Here is a 15,763-nt window from a genome sequence, read left to right as displayed (position 1 = left end):
TGTACTGGGTCAGTTGCAGGTATTCAAAGGATCCACCAGCAGACTTGATGCCCAACAGCTGAGTTGTCTGTGTGGTTGAGAGACCTCTTATGTCTGGGACTGTCACTTTGCTCATCTAACTATACCATTTCAGCTCAGTTATGTGACTTCTTGTCTTCATTTGCTTATTTGTTCAATGAAGATATTTTCTTCTTCCTCTATCTCAGAGATATGTATGGACTTCAAAAATATGAGTAAATGTTCAAAGTATTAATGTAAAATTTATGTTTCCATACCAGTGGTTTTAGCATGCTAAAACACACATTGCTGGGCCCCAGCTTTAGAGTTGCTGATTCAGCAGGTCTGTACTGGGGCCTGAGAATTTGTACCTACAACAGGTTCTCAGATGATGCTGGGGGACTGGAGGCCATGCTTGGAAAATCACTCGTATAGAATAAGGCTCCACATAGTTAGCTGTTCATGTCATTCACTTAGTTCCATGTAGAGGGGACTTCTACAGCCACTTGTGGTGCCTTAAAATCCAGACAACTGCCCCACAAATGCAAGCCTTTGGTAAGCCAGAAGATACTTAAGAATGTATGAATGACCAATAAGGCCAATTCTTTGCCACTGTAGGGGGGAAAATAATGCTTCAAAGAGCTTGTTCAAATGATGTATCAATAGTAGCATTTTCATAATTTTAAAGGTATTCTTAGTTAATCCTCTTGAATAACATAATATTAAATTTGAACAAAGAAAATCATGTGACCCTCTAGACTATCGATTACTCAATCATGATAACATATTACAGAAGATATTGCCCCATGTGTGGCTTTCTTACTTGCTAATTGATACCATAATTAGTCTCTCTAGAAATCAGAGCCAAACATAAGATTTCAGAGCTCTGGCGTGAGCGATGGGCTTAATGTAACTCTAATATCAGTAGCATCCATGGTCATATTTTCTGCCTAGTGCAGGAGGCACCTGCCACACAACCCCCATTAACTGTAATTGAAGTTGTACAGCTGATTTCCCTTCTGAACAATAATTCTATAAATCTCCCTCTAAGTGGCAATATATCTTACCTTTAGCATGTTTTTCATTTTAAAAGGAATGTGTAAGATCCAGAGATAAATTTTAAACAAGAAGAAAGCTATCCTATTTGTCTTGGATTTGCAAGTGTTCAACAAAGCAGAATAAATGTAAAACTAAACTGAAAGTTTAACATGATTTGAGACACTAGCTTAACTAGAGGATACATATAAAGATTCATCTGCTTAAGTGTCTGTTAAAAAAAGTCTTGTATCAAGTCGAATTATGGTGACATATGTGTTAATATACATAACAAGTTGTTTACTCTTTAACCAAATGAAAGATTTTCCTCTGGTATAAATCCACATTTGTAAATTATTCATTTGCTCAGTATTGCTATCAGGTTTAATCTAAGCCAGTAGATGTTAATGCATCAATATCTTATTAATTTTCAAGTACATAAAAAATGCTAGAAAATTTACTTACAAAGTCTCATAGTGAAAATTGTTAATATTTTTTTTTTTTTTTTTTGAAAATTGTTAATATTTTGAGTCCTTATTTAAATGGCTTATATGTATTCCCTGGTTTTTAAATCTCTCAATAAAACTTAAGTGACTTGTCTGAAGTCTCACTCATAAGTATTTAGGCAAGGGCGAAATAAGAGTAGTCTGAGCACAGAATCTATGCTTTCATGACTACTCCATGCTGCACCTAAAAAATTAATAATAATTCTAAAATCTGGAAGAATTTACTTTTTATTTGTTGAGCATACATAGATTTTAATGGAGCTAAATAGCTGGCTACATTATTTCTAAGTGATAAGATGTTTTTGTCTTCAATGAGGGTAGTTGGTGGGTAGGAGTTTTCTCTGGTGGTCCCCCAAGTCAAAAGCCATTGATACTTCAAATCTATTGCAGTGTTGACATTCAGCAAGTTCATATTATTACATTTCTAAAATGAAATGTCAAAGATAAGATGAAAATCCTAGTGTAGGAGTCCCAGGTCCAGGGTTATGGCACGCTGTTGAGTAAGTTCTATTTTTAACCTTCTTACAAATGGTTTGCTGCAAACTGGTTCTAACCAGGCTATCCAGGCTGGTTTACATGCAGAAATTATTTCTTGTCACTAGACCCCTGGCCCATACTCAAAACCAGGGTTGAAAATTAGAAGCCAATAGGTGAAATTGGCCTTCAGACTGGCTTTTTGTTTGTTTGAAGTTTGCACAGGGTTTTAAAGAATTAGAATTAGATTTAGCTAAGGTCAACAGTGGTCCAATACTACATATTTTACCTATCGTACACATTCATATTTTATGCCTTGGTTCTAAAGACATCCGATTTTAATATTTGTTCTTAAAAAGTAGCTTTATTTCTCATGCACACATCAACTCCGGAATACTGTGCAAGTAGGCACAAATCAAAAAAAAAAATAAAAAAAAAAAAAGAAACAAACATAGTCACAGTTTGGGAAAAGAAGAAATCAGGTCAAAACTCTGATGATTTCTTTATTCCCTAATCGTTGTGAAGCAATAAAATCATGATATAGCAGTGCTTTCTGGAAATGCAGGGTGAACAATTTTACATATTTACCTGACAAGAATCTATTCCTCCTTCTTCATAGCCTGCACATACCATATTTTCTGTAATGTTATATTCTGGCATCTGTTGTTGGCATTTCTCATTTGATAGAAGAGGAACATTGGCTTCTTGCAATATGTTTGCAGTAGGACCTGTTCAAAATGGTAATGCAGCCAGCCAGTCAGAAGTGATCAACATGCATCACTGAATGAGCCACCATCATTCTTATGTATTTCAACAGTTCACTCTCATTATCGAATACTGTGTGTATATATAATGAACCTAAATGCTAAACCTTAGTATTTTAAAGCACATAATAAGGCCCATCTGTGGATTTTTGCAAAATGGATAACAGTAAAGCACTTCTTTAGTTCCCAAGGGCTAGCAGGGATGGTGGATTGGACTAGACAGGCTGTAGGCATTTTCAGTAATTTCAAATGGTTACAGTATTGCTCATGGGGGAAAAAAGCCCACTGACACAAAGAGTTTCATTTATGGAAATTAGCAACAACTCAGAAATCCAGGAGGCTTTTCATGTGGCACCTGAAGAGGTGCTCCCTTAGAATGGCATTCAGCACCTTTGTGATGCTATGTGAACGAGCAGGTGCACACTGAGCAGAACACAAAGCTCAAATGAACTGTGCCCTGGTCTAAGGGCAATCAGCTTGTTATCCTCATGCAGGGGAAGAGAAAGGAGGCATTTTGCAACAGAGTATGCTTCCACGCTTTTTACAAAATGACTCCTCTATTGGTGGCATGACTCTCTGTTTACTGAAATACTAATCCCAAGAGAGATGTGAAACATGCAGGTGTCTAGTGCCTCAGAAAAGGCACCTGATAAGCACTTTCTAATACTTAGCAATTCTATTTGGTTCCTCAAGGGAGGCAGAAAGTTGATGATAACTTAGTACATATGACAGCCAGCGTTGCTGCAAAAGTGTTTGTGACTTCATTTCTAGCTAAGTTTAATCCACACACTGAAGAGTATGTGTGTGTATACATACACATATGTATATAATTTAGGTGCAAAGCCATCTATGTAGGACTCAGTGGTGTGTCGGTAAATGTTTAATACTGGTTTTTAAGACAAAAAAATCTCCCATATGTATCATTTGTCTTATGGAAACACCCTAACCATGGCCAATTTCAAGGTACCAGCATGACTGTGAACAGGAATTGGGAACTGTGCACAAATGGGAATTTCCAGCTGGTGACAGTGACTCCAGCAACAAACCATTGTCCTTAAGTTTGACAGTGGACTTTAGGAGGTGAAGATGGAGGAGGGAATTCAGCATCTCACTGTCATTCATTCTATGAAGATTGAAGATGGGTTGGTAGACTTTAGTTTTTATCATAAACAATTATAAAACCAAAGCCCATTTTGCTTCTCATCAAGGAATAAGAAAGATTGGATGGGTATAGGATAAATCTCTTTGGTAAAGAAAAATTTGAGCAGTGTTCTTATATTTAATATTTATTTGTCAACATGAATTGCCTTAAGGATAATTGAGAATACACACTTAAAAACATACATAAAAATGTCAATAAGCTTATTTTAGGTTTACTAATTGCCTTAATTTAACTGACTAATATTACTTCATTTCTTCCTAGTAAACAATATGTTCATGGTTTTCCTAGCTATTAGGGCAATATACTCAAAATGGGGGAAGCTGAGTTTTACACAATTAAGCAGCTGGAAATCATAAGCCAAAGTTCATAAAATTCATTAAAATTTCCATCATCCAGGAAGTATTTAAACATGATCTGACTGTTTATTCCTAAATGAAATTGATCTCAGATACAGATTTTCCTTGGCTCCATACCACTCTTAGAGACCTTTCTTAAGTCAATTAAATGCATAACTTTAGTAACAATAAGTAAATGTGAGCCAAGTTTACTCAGCTCTTAAAAGAAATTCCCATTTCCTACAGAACATGGAGTCTTAAATTTTGTTAGTGGATAATTTGTTTTTGAAGAGTCTACACTGTGATCATAAATATCTTTTAATTTGAAGTCTCATAGACAAAATATCTAGGAATCATTTTTACTCTTTAGATTTCAAATTTAATAAATCATAGCATTTTTCAAGTGGAGGAAATATAGAAAGATACAGTCTTTGACTTCAATGCACTTTATGGACAGCAGACATGAGGCATTTCGGCAAGATAATGTAATTGTGGTGGAGAACCTTTGTCGAAATTATCAGGCAAAGATTTGACATAGAACGTCATCTTTCTTTTACAAGGAATAAGAGTGTTTTAATTGTGAATGCTTTGCTTCTGGTAGCACAAGTTTCTGTGGCTTTTCATCTTATTACAATTAGGATTTTTAAATATCTCAGCCCTGATCTGTTGTGACTCCAGAGGTCAGGTTCTCCCACCAGACTATATAGTGCCTTTCCTTTGTGTTTAATGGGTAGTCAAAGTTCTGCCCTAGATGCAATAACTCCTATTAGGAATTCCAAAGCTGGGACACCTGGGTGGCTCAGTGAGCCTCTGCCTTCGACTCGGGGTGTGATTCCAGGGTCCTGGGATTAAGCCCTGCATCAGGGTCCCCACAGGGAACCTGCTTCTCCCTCTGCCTATGTCTCTGCCTCTTCCTCTGTGTCTCTCATGAATAAATAAATAAAATCTAAAAAAAAAAAAAAAGGAATTCTGAATCCAGCATATTTTGTAGTTACATTTAGAGAAAATGAAGTACTGTAATTTTGTAAAAAATTATGTTCGGTTAGTTTTAATATGCATCTTTTCTGTGTTTGGAAAACATCCTGTTAAATAAAGCCAAGAGTCAGTTCACAGTTTTGAGTGTAAGATTCATGCCCCATCTGAGTAGGCTGACTCAGCATGTTGAAGTTAAAGGGGATTCCCTTCTCATTTTTTAGGGAATGTGAGTGTGAGACTTTATATGATAAATAAAGAGGGGTTTATTGATTTGGAAAATGTAACAGGTAATAATTTGGCTTTTGATCAGACTTTATCCATGTGCTTTACAAAAATAAATTTCGTGGGGAGCCTGTGTGGTGCAGTTGGTTAAGTTTTGGACTCTTGGTTTTATTTATTTTTTTATTTTTATTTTTTTTTTTTGCAATTAGCAAGAGGGTTTATTGGACGTTTGCGCAAACGGGCTCTCCGCCTCCGAAGAGGAAGAGAGCCCAGATTAGCAATTACAGGTATCTTTTAAAGGCAAAAGGAAAAGAAAAAAAAACGCTTAAAGACAAAAGAACCTCCGGAGTCGCATAGCATTCAGGTTATTGATTTCACAGAGGGTCAACATGAACCTATTCAGGGACATTCCAATCAGGGTGTGGGGGGAAATGGTTTTCTTATTGTAAACAGAATGCTTTTAGTTGCTAAAATTTCAGGAAGGCGCCTGGATGGGCTGCCTCTGGATTAGGGCTGGCCCTACTTACAAGGGGGGAGGTTTCTTCATTCCCTCCTCTTGTTTGGGCTGATTTTAACCTTAAAATCTTAGGGAACATTTATTTCTTCAGTTTGGAGGGCCCGACATTGCTGAGTTAATACCAGAGCTTGGGTAATAGACAATCTTTCTCGGACGAACTGGAGCGGCCAGTTGAGGACTCAGGGGCCGAAAGTCAGCAGCAGGAGCAGGAGAACTAGAGGGCCCATAATGGTAGAGATTAGGGTGGTCAACCAGGGAGACTGATTAAACCAGCTTTCAAACCAGCCCTGCTGGGCCTCCCTGTCCCTTTGTCTTTTATTTAACCTTTCCCTGAGTTTGGCCATGGAGTCCCTGATGACTCCAGAATGGTCTGCATAGAAACAGCATTCCTCTCCCAGGGCCGCACACAGGCCTCCCTCTTTCAGGAGTAGTAAATCCAAGCCTCTCCTGTTTTGAAGTCCTACTTCTGAGAGTGAGGTGAGGGACTGTTCTAACTTAGAAACGGACTGCTCTAGTGCCCGTAGATCCTCATCTACAGCTGCCTGGAGTTCTATATAACATCGTGAGCCCTGGATCAGAGCAGCTGCGCCAGTACCCACCCCAGTAGCGACCCCTAGTCCCAACATAACGGCTAGGGTTAGGGAGACAGGTTCACGCCAAAAACGGGTGGGATGTTCATTATACTGATTTTCTAGAGTTTCAGCAGGGTGATAGAACACCCTGGGTATGATCTGCACCATGACACAGAAGTCGTTTGAGCTATTTAGAACCTTAGCTGACACACAGGGGGTGAGGCCTTTGTTGCATGCCCACCAAGGACTCTTGGTTTTAGCCCAGGTCATGAGATCAAGACCCATACGCATCAGGCTCTGCACTCAGTGTGGAGTTTGCTTGAGATTTTCTTTCTCTCCCTCTCCTTTTGCCCCTCCCACTTGTGCTCTGTCTCTCTAAAATAAATACATATTTAAAAAATAAATGTAACCTTTGTAATACTTACTTAAATAGACATATCTTTTCTCTTTATCAAAGTATTTGTAATACTAAAACCAGTCACTAAGTTTGAGGGATGCTTGAACTCTCCCCCAATAAGGATCATAGTTTTATAAGATGTTCAACACAATCTGGAATTTTTAAAAAATTATACAAATACACAGCATATGAATATAACTGTGCTTTTAAGAGCTACTGCTGAAAACTGTTATAAGAATTGCAAAAAATATGTTGAAAATATTCACAGGCTAGTATAATAGCATCCTTCTTACTAGTAGGCATTTTCTTTTTGTTGAGTCTGATGATTTACCTTGATATATAACCCTCCCCCAGCCAGCAATGGAACAAAGACTTCCTGGGGGAAAAACTTGATTTTCTTCTGGTAAACAAATAGGTTGTATATAATCTGGAAAAACAAAACACAGATAAACATGCATTTCTAACAAGTTTTAAAAATCAATTATTTTCAACATTTTATCTAAAAAATGTATTTTTGTTTTATGCAGCCTGAACATTTTTTAGACATCAATCTTAATAATAATAAAGAAGCATCTCAGGGCGGCACCCTTTGACAATGGACTAGGTATCACTGGTGGTCTTTCAGGATCCTTTTCTACTTTCCTAACTACTCATTAAGAAGATAAATAACGTCTTAGCTCTAGAGTTGATCATTTATATTTGATTTGATTTTAAGTAATCATGCTATGTACAGAGTCAGTTCTGTGAAAATCTTGGTAAGGCTGTTCTTCAGGGTCAATTAAGAGACACTTGGACAAATGTTCTGAGGCTTGTTTGATTTTCCTCAATTATCTCCACATTAAGAAAGCTTTTAGGTGACTGCTTTACAGGGCACTTATGGAAGCGTCAGTACTGGTCGCCGACTTTTAAAGCCCTTCTCCAACAATTTACAAGTTGCCTGACATTTATTAAGCACCCAGTACATGTAAGACCCAGGGCAGACACAAAAATGAATAAGATATGGTGCTTACCCTCAAGGACAGGGCTACATAATTAACCACAGTAATAGTCTGCCTTTGCTAAGTGCTCTAATACATGTGTAGACCAAATTCCATGTGAGCCCAGAAGTGGCAGCTCTTTCTCCTCACTGGGGGTTGGAAAAGTCTTTGGAGTAAACTTTATACCTTCAGGATATAGGTTACTCCATCAGGTGATATCTTGCACATTATCTAGGTGTTTGGAGGAAGTCTTCCAGCTGCCACTCTATTAAGATTATTGAATCTCCTTCAAAAACTTTGTTCTATGGATATCTTAATTCTTACTCATTTTACTCTGAGAGTATATGCTCTTCCTTAGTTTGTCCTACTCTGTACTTCGTGGTAGGTGGACCTGCCTTCCTTTCATGTGAGGAATAGAGAAAGCATGCATTGTAACAATATTTTCTCTGGGCTGCTCCTTTGAGTTTATTATTATAGGGGGCTCAGGACATTTTATTCTGTGGACCAACTTTCTAGAAATTTGGATTTAAACACCTTGATGAAGATAATTGAATATGTTTCACTCCATTCCCCAATTCCATTTAAATTATAATGATTTCTATAACAAATTATCCAACTCTTCTGGACTATTAACTCATTGGTACTGATAATATTTCAAATCTAATTTTGAATTAATTTGGCCAGATAAGATAACTAAAACTGATTTTTTTTTTTTTTTTACCTGTGTAATTCACTTTAAAGTCAAGATGCATCACAGCGATGTCACTGTCCTTTGTTCGTTTATTGTAATGTGGGTTTATGACAATTTGATCTATCAACCGAGTTACTACTTGAGGAGAAGTCATATTCGATCTCATATGCAGGCCTAGGATTGCTTTCCACTTAGATGGCTCTAAATTTCTCCTGAAAATTATGAAAAAAACAAGAAACCCTCCATCCACCATAGTTACTTTTGAAAGATCCTTGTAGTAGGTATTTCAGAACTATGTGTTCCTGTCCTAAAATATTCTTGAATTTCTCTGAATGATCCTTCTTCAAAAGAGGAGACTTTAAAAAATATGTGTTATTTTTAAATTAAGTCTCCAAGTTTTTCTTAACATATGGCCAAGTTAGAGAGCCACTGCCATAGATCCCATTCCATTGTGGAGATCACACCTTGGTCCAGGGTTTCTTCAGGCAACCCCAGCATCTACGGTAGCAACGGAAGGAGGTTCAGAAGCATTCTCCTGTCTACAGGGTCACTGCATTCACACAAAGTTAAGACAAGCAATAAAACCTATTATGATGTCTAAAATCTAACATACAAATTCCAGGGATTTTCATACCTAATAAACTTGAGTAATTTTCCACACATAGTGTTGGCCCTTGATAATGAATTGGTAAAAGATAACATTTGTTTTATAGGCAGATTAAATGACAGTTTGGAAGTGTGCAGGGACTTCTAACTGTGCTTTTGGCTTGCAACATTTTTACACCGAGGAACTACTAGTGAACAGCTGGAATTAAGCCAATTAAGCCATATTCACAATGAAGTCAAAATTCAACAACTGCTCTTTTAGATGAGCTAGTAATTTAATTCTTAATAGTTATAAATGCCTCATCTAATGTGGTCTTTCAGCTCCTAGAATCCAAGTCACCTAACAAATATATAAAGGGCATGAAGTTATTTCAAGTCCATTTGTTTATCTTTCTACCTATCCATTACTTTGTTGAAATTAAACAAGGGATCATGTTTGATCAGGTCACCAGCATCGGTAAAGCCAATGAATGCCCAAGCATCCAGAAGACGTCCACTGATAACCATGCTGCATTAAAATCAGAGGAAACTTACTCACATGCTTTACAGAGTAGAATAACACCCATTTACAGAGAACCTATTTTGTGCCAAGGGCCATGCCACATACTTTGCATCAACTCTTTTCATTTTTGCCACCGGGCTATGGATGTTATGTTGAGAACAAACTGGGTGCTGATAGTTTAAATGGTGCCTAGAGACTTGAACTGGGACTGTCTGACTTCAGAAGCTGTACTTGCACCAACAGAGTGGGGTGCCCCCAGGGGCTATGGGCAGGGTTGTGTGGGCGGGGTTGAGAACATCAGGGGAGCATTGCAGGGAGAGATGTTCTCTGCCACTGGATTATCTGGGCTCAGGAAGGGGAGGATGTGTATGCTCCTAGTGGTTGGTGAGAGCTCCTCCAATGGACAGATGCTGCACCAGGAGTGTATTATGGTACTGTGAAGGCTGTGTTTGCTAGTCAGGAGGCCTTTTCATTTTCCCCTCTCTCTAGGTCAGAGGAATTTCAGTCTAGCCAGACACACTGATAATTTCAGGTATAACTGCATTCACTCCCACTGTGCCCTGGGACTCCTCTGCCCACACTGGCTTACTCGAAGAGAAGGGATAGCATTAAATCTCTTTCCTGATATCCTATCTTCGAATTTCTTTCTGTATCACACGTTTGAGTACATTTCCTAAAGCTCAGCTGGTCGTGATTGTCACTTGATTGGCCTATCTGTTATGGCTGACAGGTAACAGGTAGTTACTCTTTTTAAAGAACTGCATTTTTTTATGAAACATTTAATATATGTTAACTCAGTATTTAAAAAATATTAATTTTACAGTTGCCACACCATGGTTCTTACTTTGCTTTAATCATATTTATTTATACACATTATATTTTACATTATAATTATATTCTATATAACCAAAGCATTATATTAATGTTCATATTATAAATAACATTAATTATATTAATGGTATAAAATTTGGTCAAAGAGAGTATGAACTGGGCAGCCCAGGTGGCTCAGCGGTTTAGTGATGCCTTCCGCTGGGGGTGTATTCCTGGGGACCCAGGATCAAGTCCCATGTCAGGCTCCCTGCCTGGAGCGTGCTTCTCCCTCTGCCTGTGTCTCTGGCTCTCTCACTCTCGCTCTGTGTTCTCATAATAAATAAATAAATAAATAAATAAATAAATATTAAAAAATAATAAATGAAACCCTTCTTAAAAAGGGAGTATGAACTGATTATAGAGTTCTATTTTGAAGTTAATAGAGTGCCTTTATTTTCAAAAGTGACAAGATTGTCTTTTACATATTTTATCCTCAGAAAACTTACATGAAAGTTCAGAGAGGTATATGCAGTCATTTGCTATAGATTTAACTCAATAATAGAATAATGCAGTTTAGGGATGCCTTGGTGGCTCAATTGGTTGAGTGACCCTTGATTCCGGATCCGGTCATGCTCTCAGGGTCATGAGATCAAGCACTGTGTCAGACTCTGCACCCAGTGGAGAGTCTGCTTGAGATTCTTTCTCTCTTTCCTTTTCTCTCTGCCCCTACTTATGCACTCTCTAAATAGATAGATGATAGATGATAGATAAAATCTTTTAAAAATGCAGTTCAGATAAAATAATGCAATTCAGTAGCTAACCTCCCAAATTCTTATCTCTTTTGTGGGTACTGTACTCCTTCTGAGAACAATAAATATTAGTTACTGATATGAGAGAGCTTTGTAGGTAGCACAAACTTTGTAATCACTATTTTGTCTTGTTATTTTAAGGTTTGGAGTAGAAAACCAGTCCGTCAACCAGACCATGAAAATTACACCTACATGCTTCAAGCTACTGGTCTAATTAAATACAAGTTACAAGAATATTAATCAGATACATTCTTAATGAGTTCCAAAGTTGGTATAGGGCTACATGGAAAATAGACTTTTTCTCATGTTTTTCTTTCTCCTGAGTCTGTAAATTGTACTTTAGGAAGGAGATACTCCTCTAATATTTATCCATTATATTTCTCTCTCAAGTCTCGGCCCACATAACTTTTCATGTCTCTGTGCTTAGCTTCCCCACAAGCCCACATTAGCACAAGCACTAACAGAATGACTACATCCTACTGCAATTTTAGTGCCTTATCTCAGAAGAAAGACTTGAGAATATAGAAGGTATGGCCAGTGTTACTCAATTTTATGGATCACCTGAAGTATTTGGTAAAAATTCAGATTCTTAATTTGGACCTCCAGAGATTCTAATTTGGAAGATTGGAGTGGAACCCAAGAATCTGCACTTTGTAATTAGTATTGGGATATTGAGCAATATAGAATCCTCCCTAGCTTTTCCATTCAACCAAAGCCAAGAGATAGGAGAAGACAGCCTTCAGGAATAATCGCTACAGATGAGGGGGGGGGATACTTACTATGTTTTAAAAATATATTTGTCTCAAAGCATCTACATGCTAGTGAAACAAGGGAAAGTTATAGGATAGAAAACAGGTGAAGACAAGAACAGGAGATAGCCCCATTGGATAGGCAAGTGCCAATCTGACACAGGCTAAAGATGGCAGAAGTAGTGTACCTTGAAGCAGGGGACATTGGCTGAATTTCTGTTGCATAACACCTGTGCTTGCCCTGTTCATGCAAAATGTTTTTCTTTAGTAGCAAGAGAAAGAAAGGCACAAATTGGGAGGCAACAGAAAGACATGTATTCCTGACTTCTATCACCTCGAATACTAGCACTATTCTTGGTACACAATAGGTGATCCTTAGATGTTGCCCCAGATGGGAGGAACTAGTGCTATGACACTGTAGGTTGCTGTGTGCTGATGTGTAAATAAATTCCCTACTCAGAGTGTGAGGATGTCCATTTTTATATGGGATTTTCATTGAGGTAAAAAGTAAATATGGCAAAATAGTTATGACAGAGCAGCACAATATGCTGAAAGGAAAAAAAAATTCAGTGGGTACCTATAAGTCTAAACTGATTTTTTTTTTGTATTCTATCATTAATGAAGATTGTACTTTAGTCAAATCTGCCCACTGCCAACCCCAATGTTTACCCCCAGCACAGAATTTTAGATCTCTATTATTATTCTCCACTAAATGGAAAAAGTATTACTCAATGAAATAATTAATGAAATCCATTAATGAAAGCCATTTGTCCAGCTTTCTCAGGCACAATCCTAGGGCCACCATTGATTCTTTCTAACTGGGTCTTCCTGGCTTCACTATTGCTCTCTCCCGATGATGTCACTCTGTCTTCCAGATGGTCTTTCATCCCATTTACCGTAACCTCCTGAGTCCCTGCCAGAGCCCAGGATCTGGTCTTGCCTGCATCTCCAGTCTTGTTCCTACCTCTCTGCCAACCACTTCCTGGCCAGCAACAACAGCAGCCTTCTTGAAGTTTTTGGAACAGGCTGATCTCACTCCTACCCCCAGAGTATTCGAGTTGATATTACCTCCTGGGAAATTTGTGTTAAGTTTCTCTCTCATCTCTTTAGATTCTCATTGGATTTTCATTTGTTGTGAAGCTTTCTGTCACTACAGTATCCAAATGAAGCCCCCTGCTACTATCATTTGCTTTCTCCTTATACCACTTTTTCTTCCTTTGCTGCACTTATCACTCCCTAAAATAAAATATTTGAGTATTTTTCTAGGGCAAGGACTTTGTTGGTCTGTAGAGTACTATCATACCCCAAACTTAGAACAACACTTGTTATAATCTGTTCTAGTCCAATAATGTGATTCAAGATGATAAATCAGTTTTCAAAGTAAAAATAATCTCAAATATCTGGCACTGGAGCTTCTACGATATATTAGAACTTTTGGGTGGAATTACAACTATAATGAGATATCTGCTATTAAGAAATATGTTATTAAAGTGCTTTGCCAGAGGCAGGGGTGGTGTGTGTGTTATTGGTGAAGGGAGTAAAAAATAAAACTAAAAAAAACAAAAACAAAAACAAAAAACCCCAAACAAAAAACAAACGAAAAGAAAGAAAAATACATTATTAAAAATAGAGCTAACCGAATAGCATCAAGGAAATAGATTATAGGCTAAGAAAAACTTCACAAATACATAATTTGAAGGGCCAGACATCATATTGGAAATTGGTAAAACTGAGAAAGGCATTGGTTTATAAAGTCCTAGTGATACAAGAGAATTTTAACAATTGGAAAGCTGACAAGCAGCTCAAACTTGAAATACCTTAAAAAAGTAGCCAAGATCTAGTCTAAACCAAAAACCAGTAAATCTATAGTAATTTTTGTAAATCAAAAATAAGTGAATTTTCTTAGGCTGGTAGAGATTTCAAGATTAAGTTAGTGACTTACTGGTTTTTGGTAAAAAAGAAAAAGTATTATAGAATTTCCGCAACCTGAAGGAGATAATATATTGAACTTTGTAAAGCCATCAAATAGGTAGATATATAGAGAAATGAATTAAAACCATGATGTTTATGTATTAGGGAAGTTTCAATAGAAACAAAATAATTTCTAGGTACTATATTTGTATAAGGGATAGGGAATATAAGGGAAGGGAGAAGAAATGTGTGGGAAATATCAGAAAGGGAGACAGAACATGAAGACTCCTAACTCTGGGAAACAAACTAGGGGTGGTGGAAGGGGAGGAGGATGGGGGGTGGGGGTGAATGGGTGACGGGCACTGAGGGGGGCACTTGACGGGATGAGCACTGGGTGTTATTCTGTATGTTGGCAAATTGAACACCAATAAAAAATAAATTTATTAAAAAAAATGTTTTAGTCCTATTTAAAGTATTTGAGGCACTCAAATGAATCCAAGTTTTAAGTTGTAATAGAAGTATCAATTAAGTTATGTTATTTTATAGTGAATACCTAACTACTCAAAAAGTTTGCTTCAAACTTTATTATCAGTTTAATTAATTTGATACTAAACAAAATGTGAATAGTAGTACGTATTTCTTGCCATACCCAAAATACCTCATATATGAAATAACCTATTTTAGGAATATTAACACCTTCTTCAAGGAATTATTTCAATAAAGAATGAGATAAATGTATTTGGTCTTTTCTAAAGGGCTTCTTAAAGAATGAAAGATTGATGGGGTACCTGGGTGGCTCGGTTAAGCAACTGCCTTTGGCTCAGGTCATGATCCCAGGGTCCCTGGGATCAAGCCTCCGTGTCAGGCTCCCTGTTTAGTGGGGAGCTTCCTTCTTCCTCTCCCCCTTCCTCATCCCTGCCTTCCACTTGTTCTCTCTCTCTCTCTCTAAAAAAAAAAAAAAAAAAAAGGAAAAAAGAATGGGAGATTGGCAAGAGATCTCTCTATGTATAATTTCATCATTGATGTGTGTGTATTTAATACATGTGATCCAGACTGTGAATCTATCTATACCTGCCCATCTAAGAGGCTGAACAATGGTTGCTTCTGGAAGCAGAGATGGTGATTGAGAAGGAGGGATAAGAGAATTTTGCATGTGATGGAAATGTGTCGATAGGAGTGTGGGATACAAAGGTGTATGCATTTCCAAAAACTCATTAAATTGTGCACTTAAAATTATGTATTTACTCTATGTCAGTGGGAAAAAAATGAAAAACAAACATCAAACTATGTGACAAGTTTGCTTTATAGTGAGGGTTGGCAATTCTCAAACAACTTGTGTCTAAACTTAAGCAAATCTACAAATATTTTGTGGATAGTAGGGACAGGTTTCTTACTATTGGGGACAGGTGCTTCAAACAGAGGAGAAAAGATCAGAATGTACCCTGTGGTAATCTGTTTTATTTGGAATTGTCATTTTGAGTTCATATTTGTAGGTGTATAGTTACATCTATTGAGAGGGTCTAGGAGTAGGACACAGCAGCTGTAGCAAGGAACACACAAGATCTTGTTTTTTAAAATGTGGAACTAAAAATAGCTAAATGGAATGGGGGTTTCTTATAGAAAGCTTGATTTAAGGACTAAAGTAGAAAAAGCACAAGATGAACCTGGAACATCTTATTTTGCAGAAAGTAAAGAAGTTCTCAAAGCATGGAGACATATCAAGACAAACAAGTAGACAAGCTTGAAGGGTTT

At 37.4% G+C, this 15,763-nt stretch overlaps 1 protein-coding gene across 1 annotated transcript in view; it reads right to left on the bottom strand.

Annotated features, from left to right (window-relative positions):
* The window catches only part of TMPRSS15 (transmembrane serine protease 15), a 119,475-nt gene that overhangs the window by 2,436 nt on the left and 101,276 nt on the right, over positions 1 to 15,763 (bottom strand). The window contains exons 23-25 of the mRNA XM_041734712.1: positions 8,655 to 8,836; positions 7,288 to 7,383; positions 2,601 to 2,740 (exon numbers count right to left, since the gene is read on the bottom strand). Of these exons, the coding sequence (XP_041590646.1) occupies positions 2,601 to 2,740; positions 7,288 to 7,383; positions 8,655 to 8,836 (418 nt within the window). The remainder of the gene's footprint in view (positions 1 to 2,600; positions 2,741 to 7,287; positions 7,384 to 8,654; positions 8,837 to 15,763) is intronic.

The sequence above is a fragment of the Vulpes lagopus genome, chromosome 20, assembly GCF_018345385.1.
Source record: "Vulpes lagopus strain Blue_001 chromosome 20, ASM1834538v1, whole genome shotgun sequence".
NCBI classification, from domain to species: domain Eukaryota; kingdom Metazoa; phylum Chordata; class Mammalia; order Carnivora; family Canidae; genus Vulpes; species Vulpes lagopus.
The sequence above is the reverse complement of the archived record's forward strand: the minus strand, read 5'-3'. Positions and strand labels throughout refer to the sequence as shown.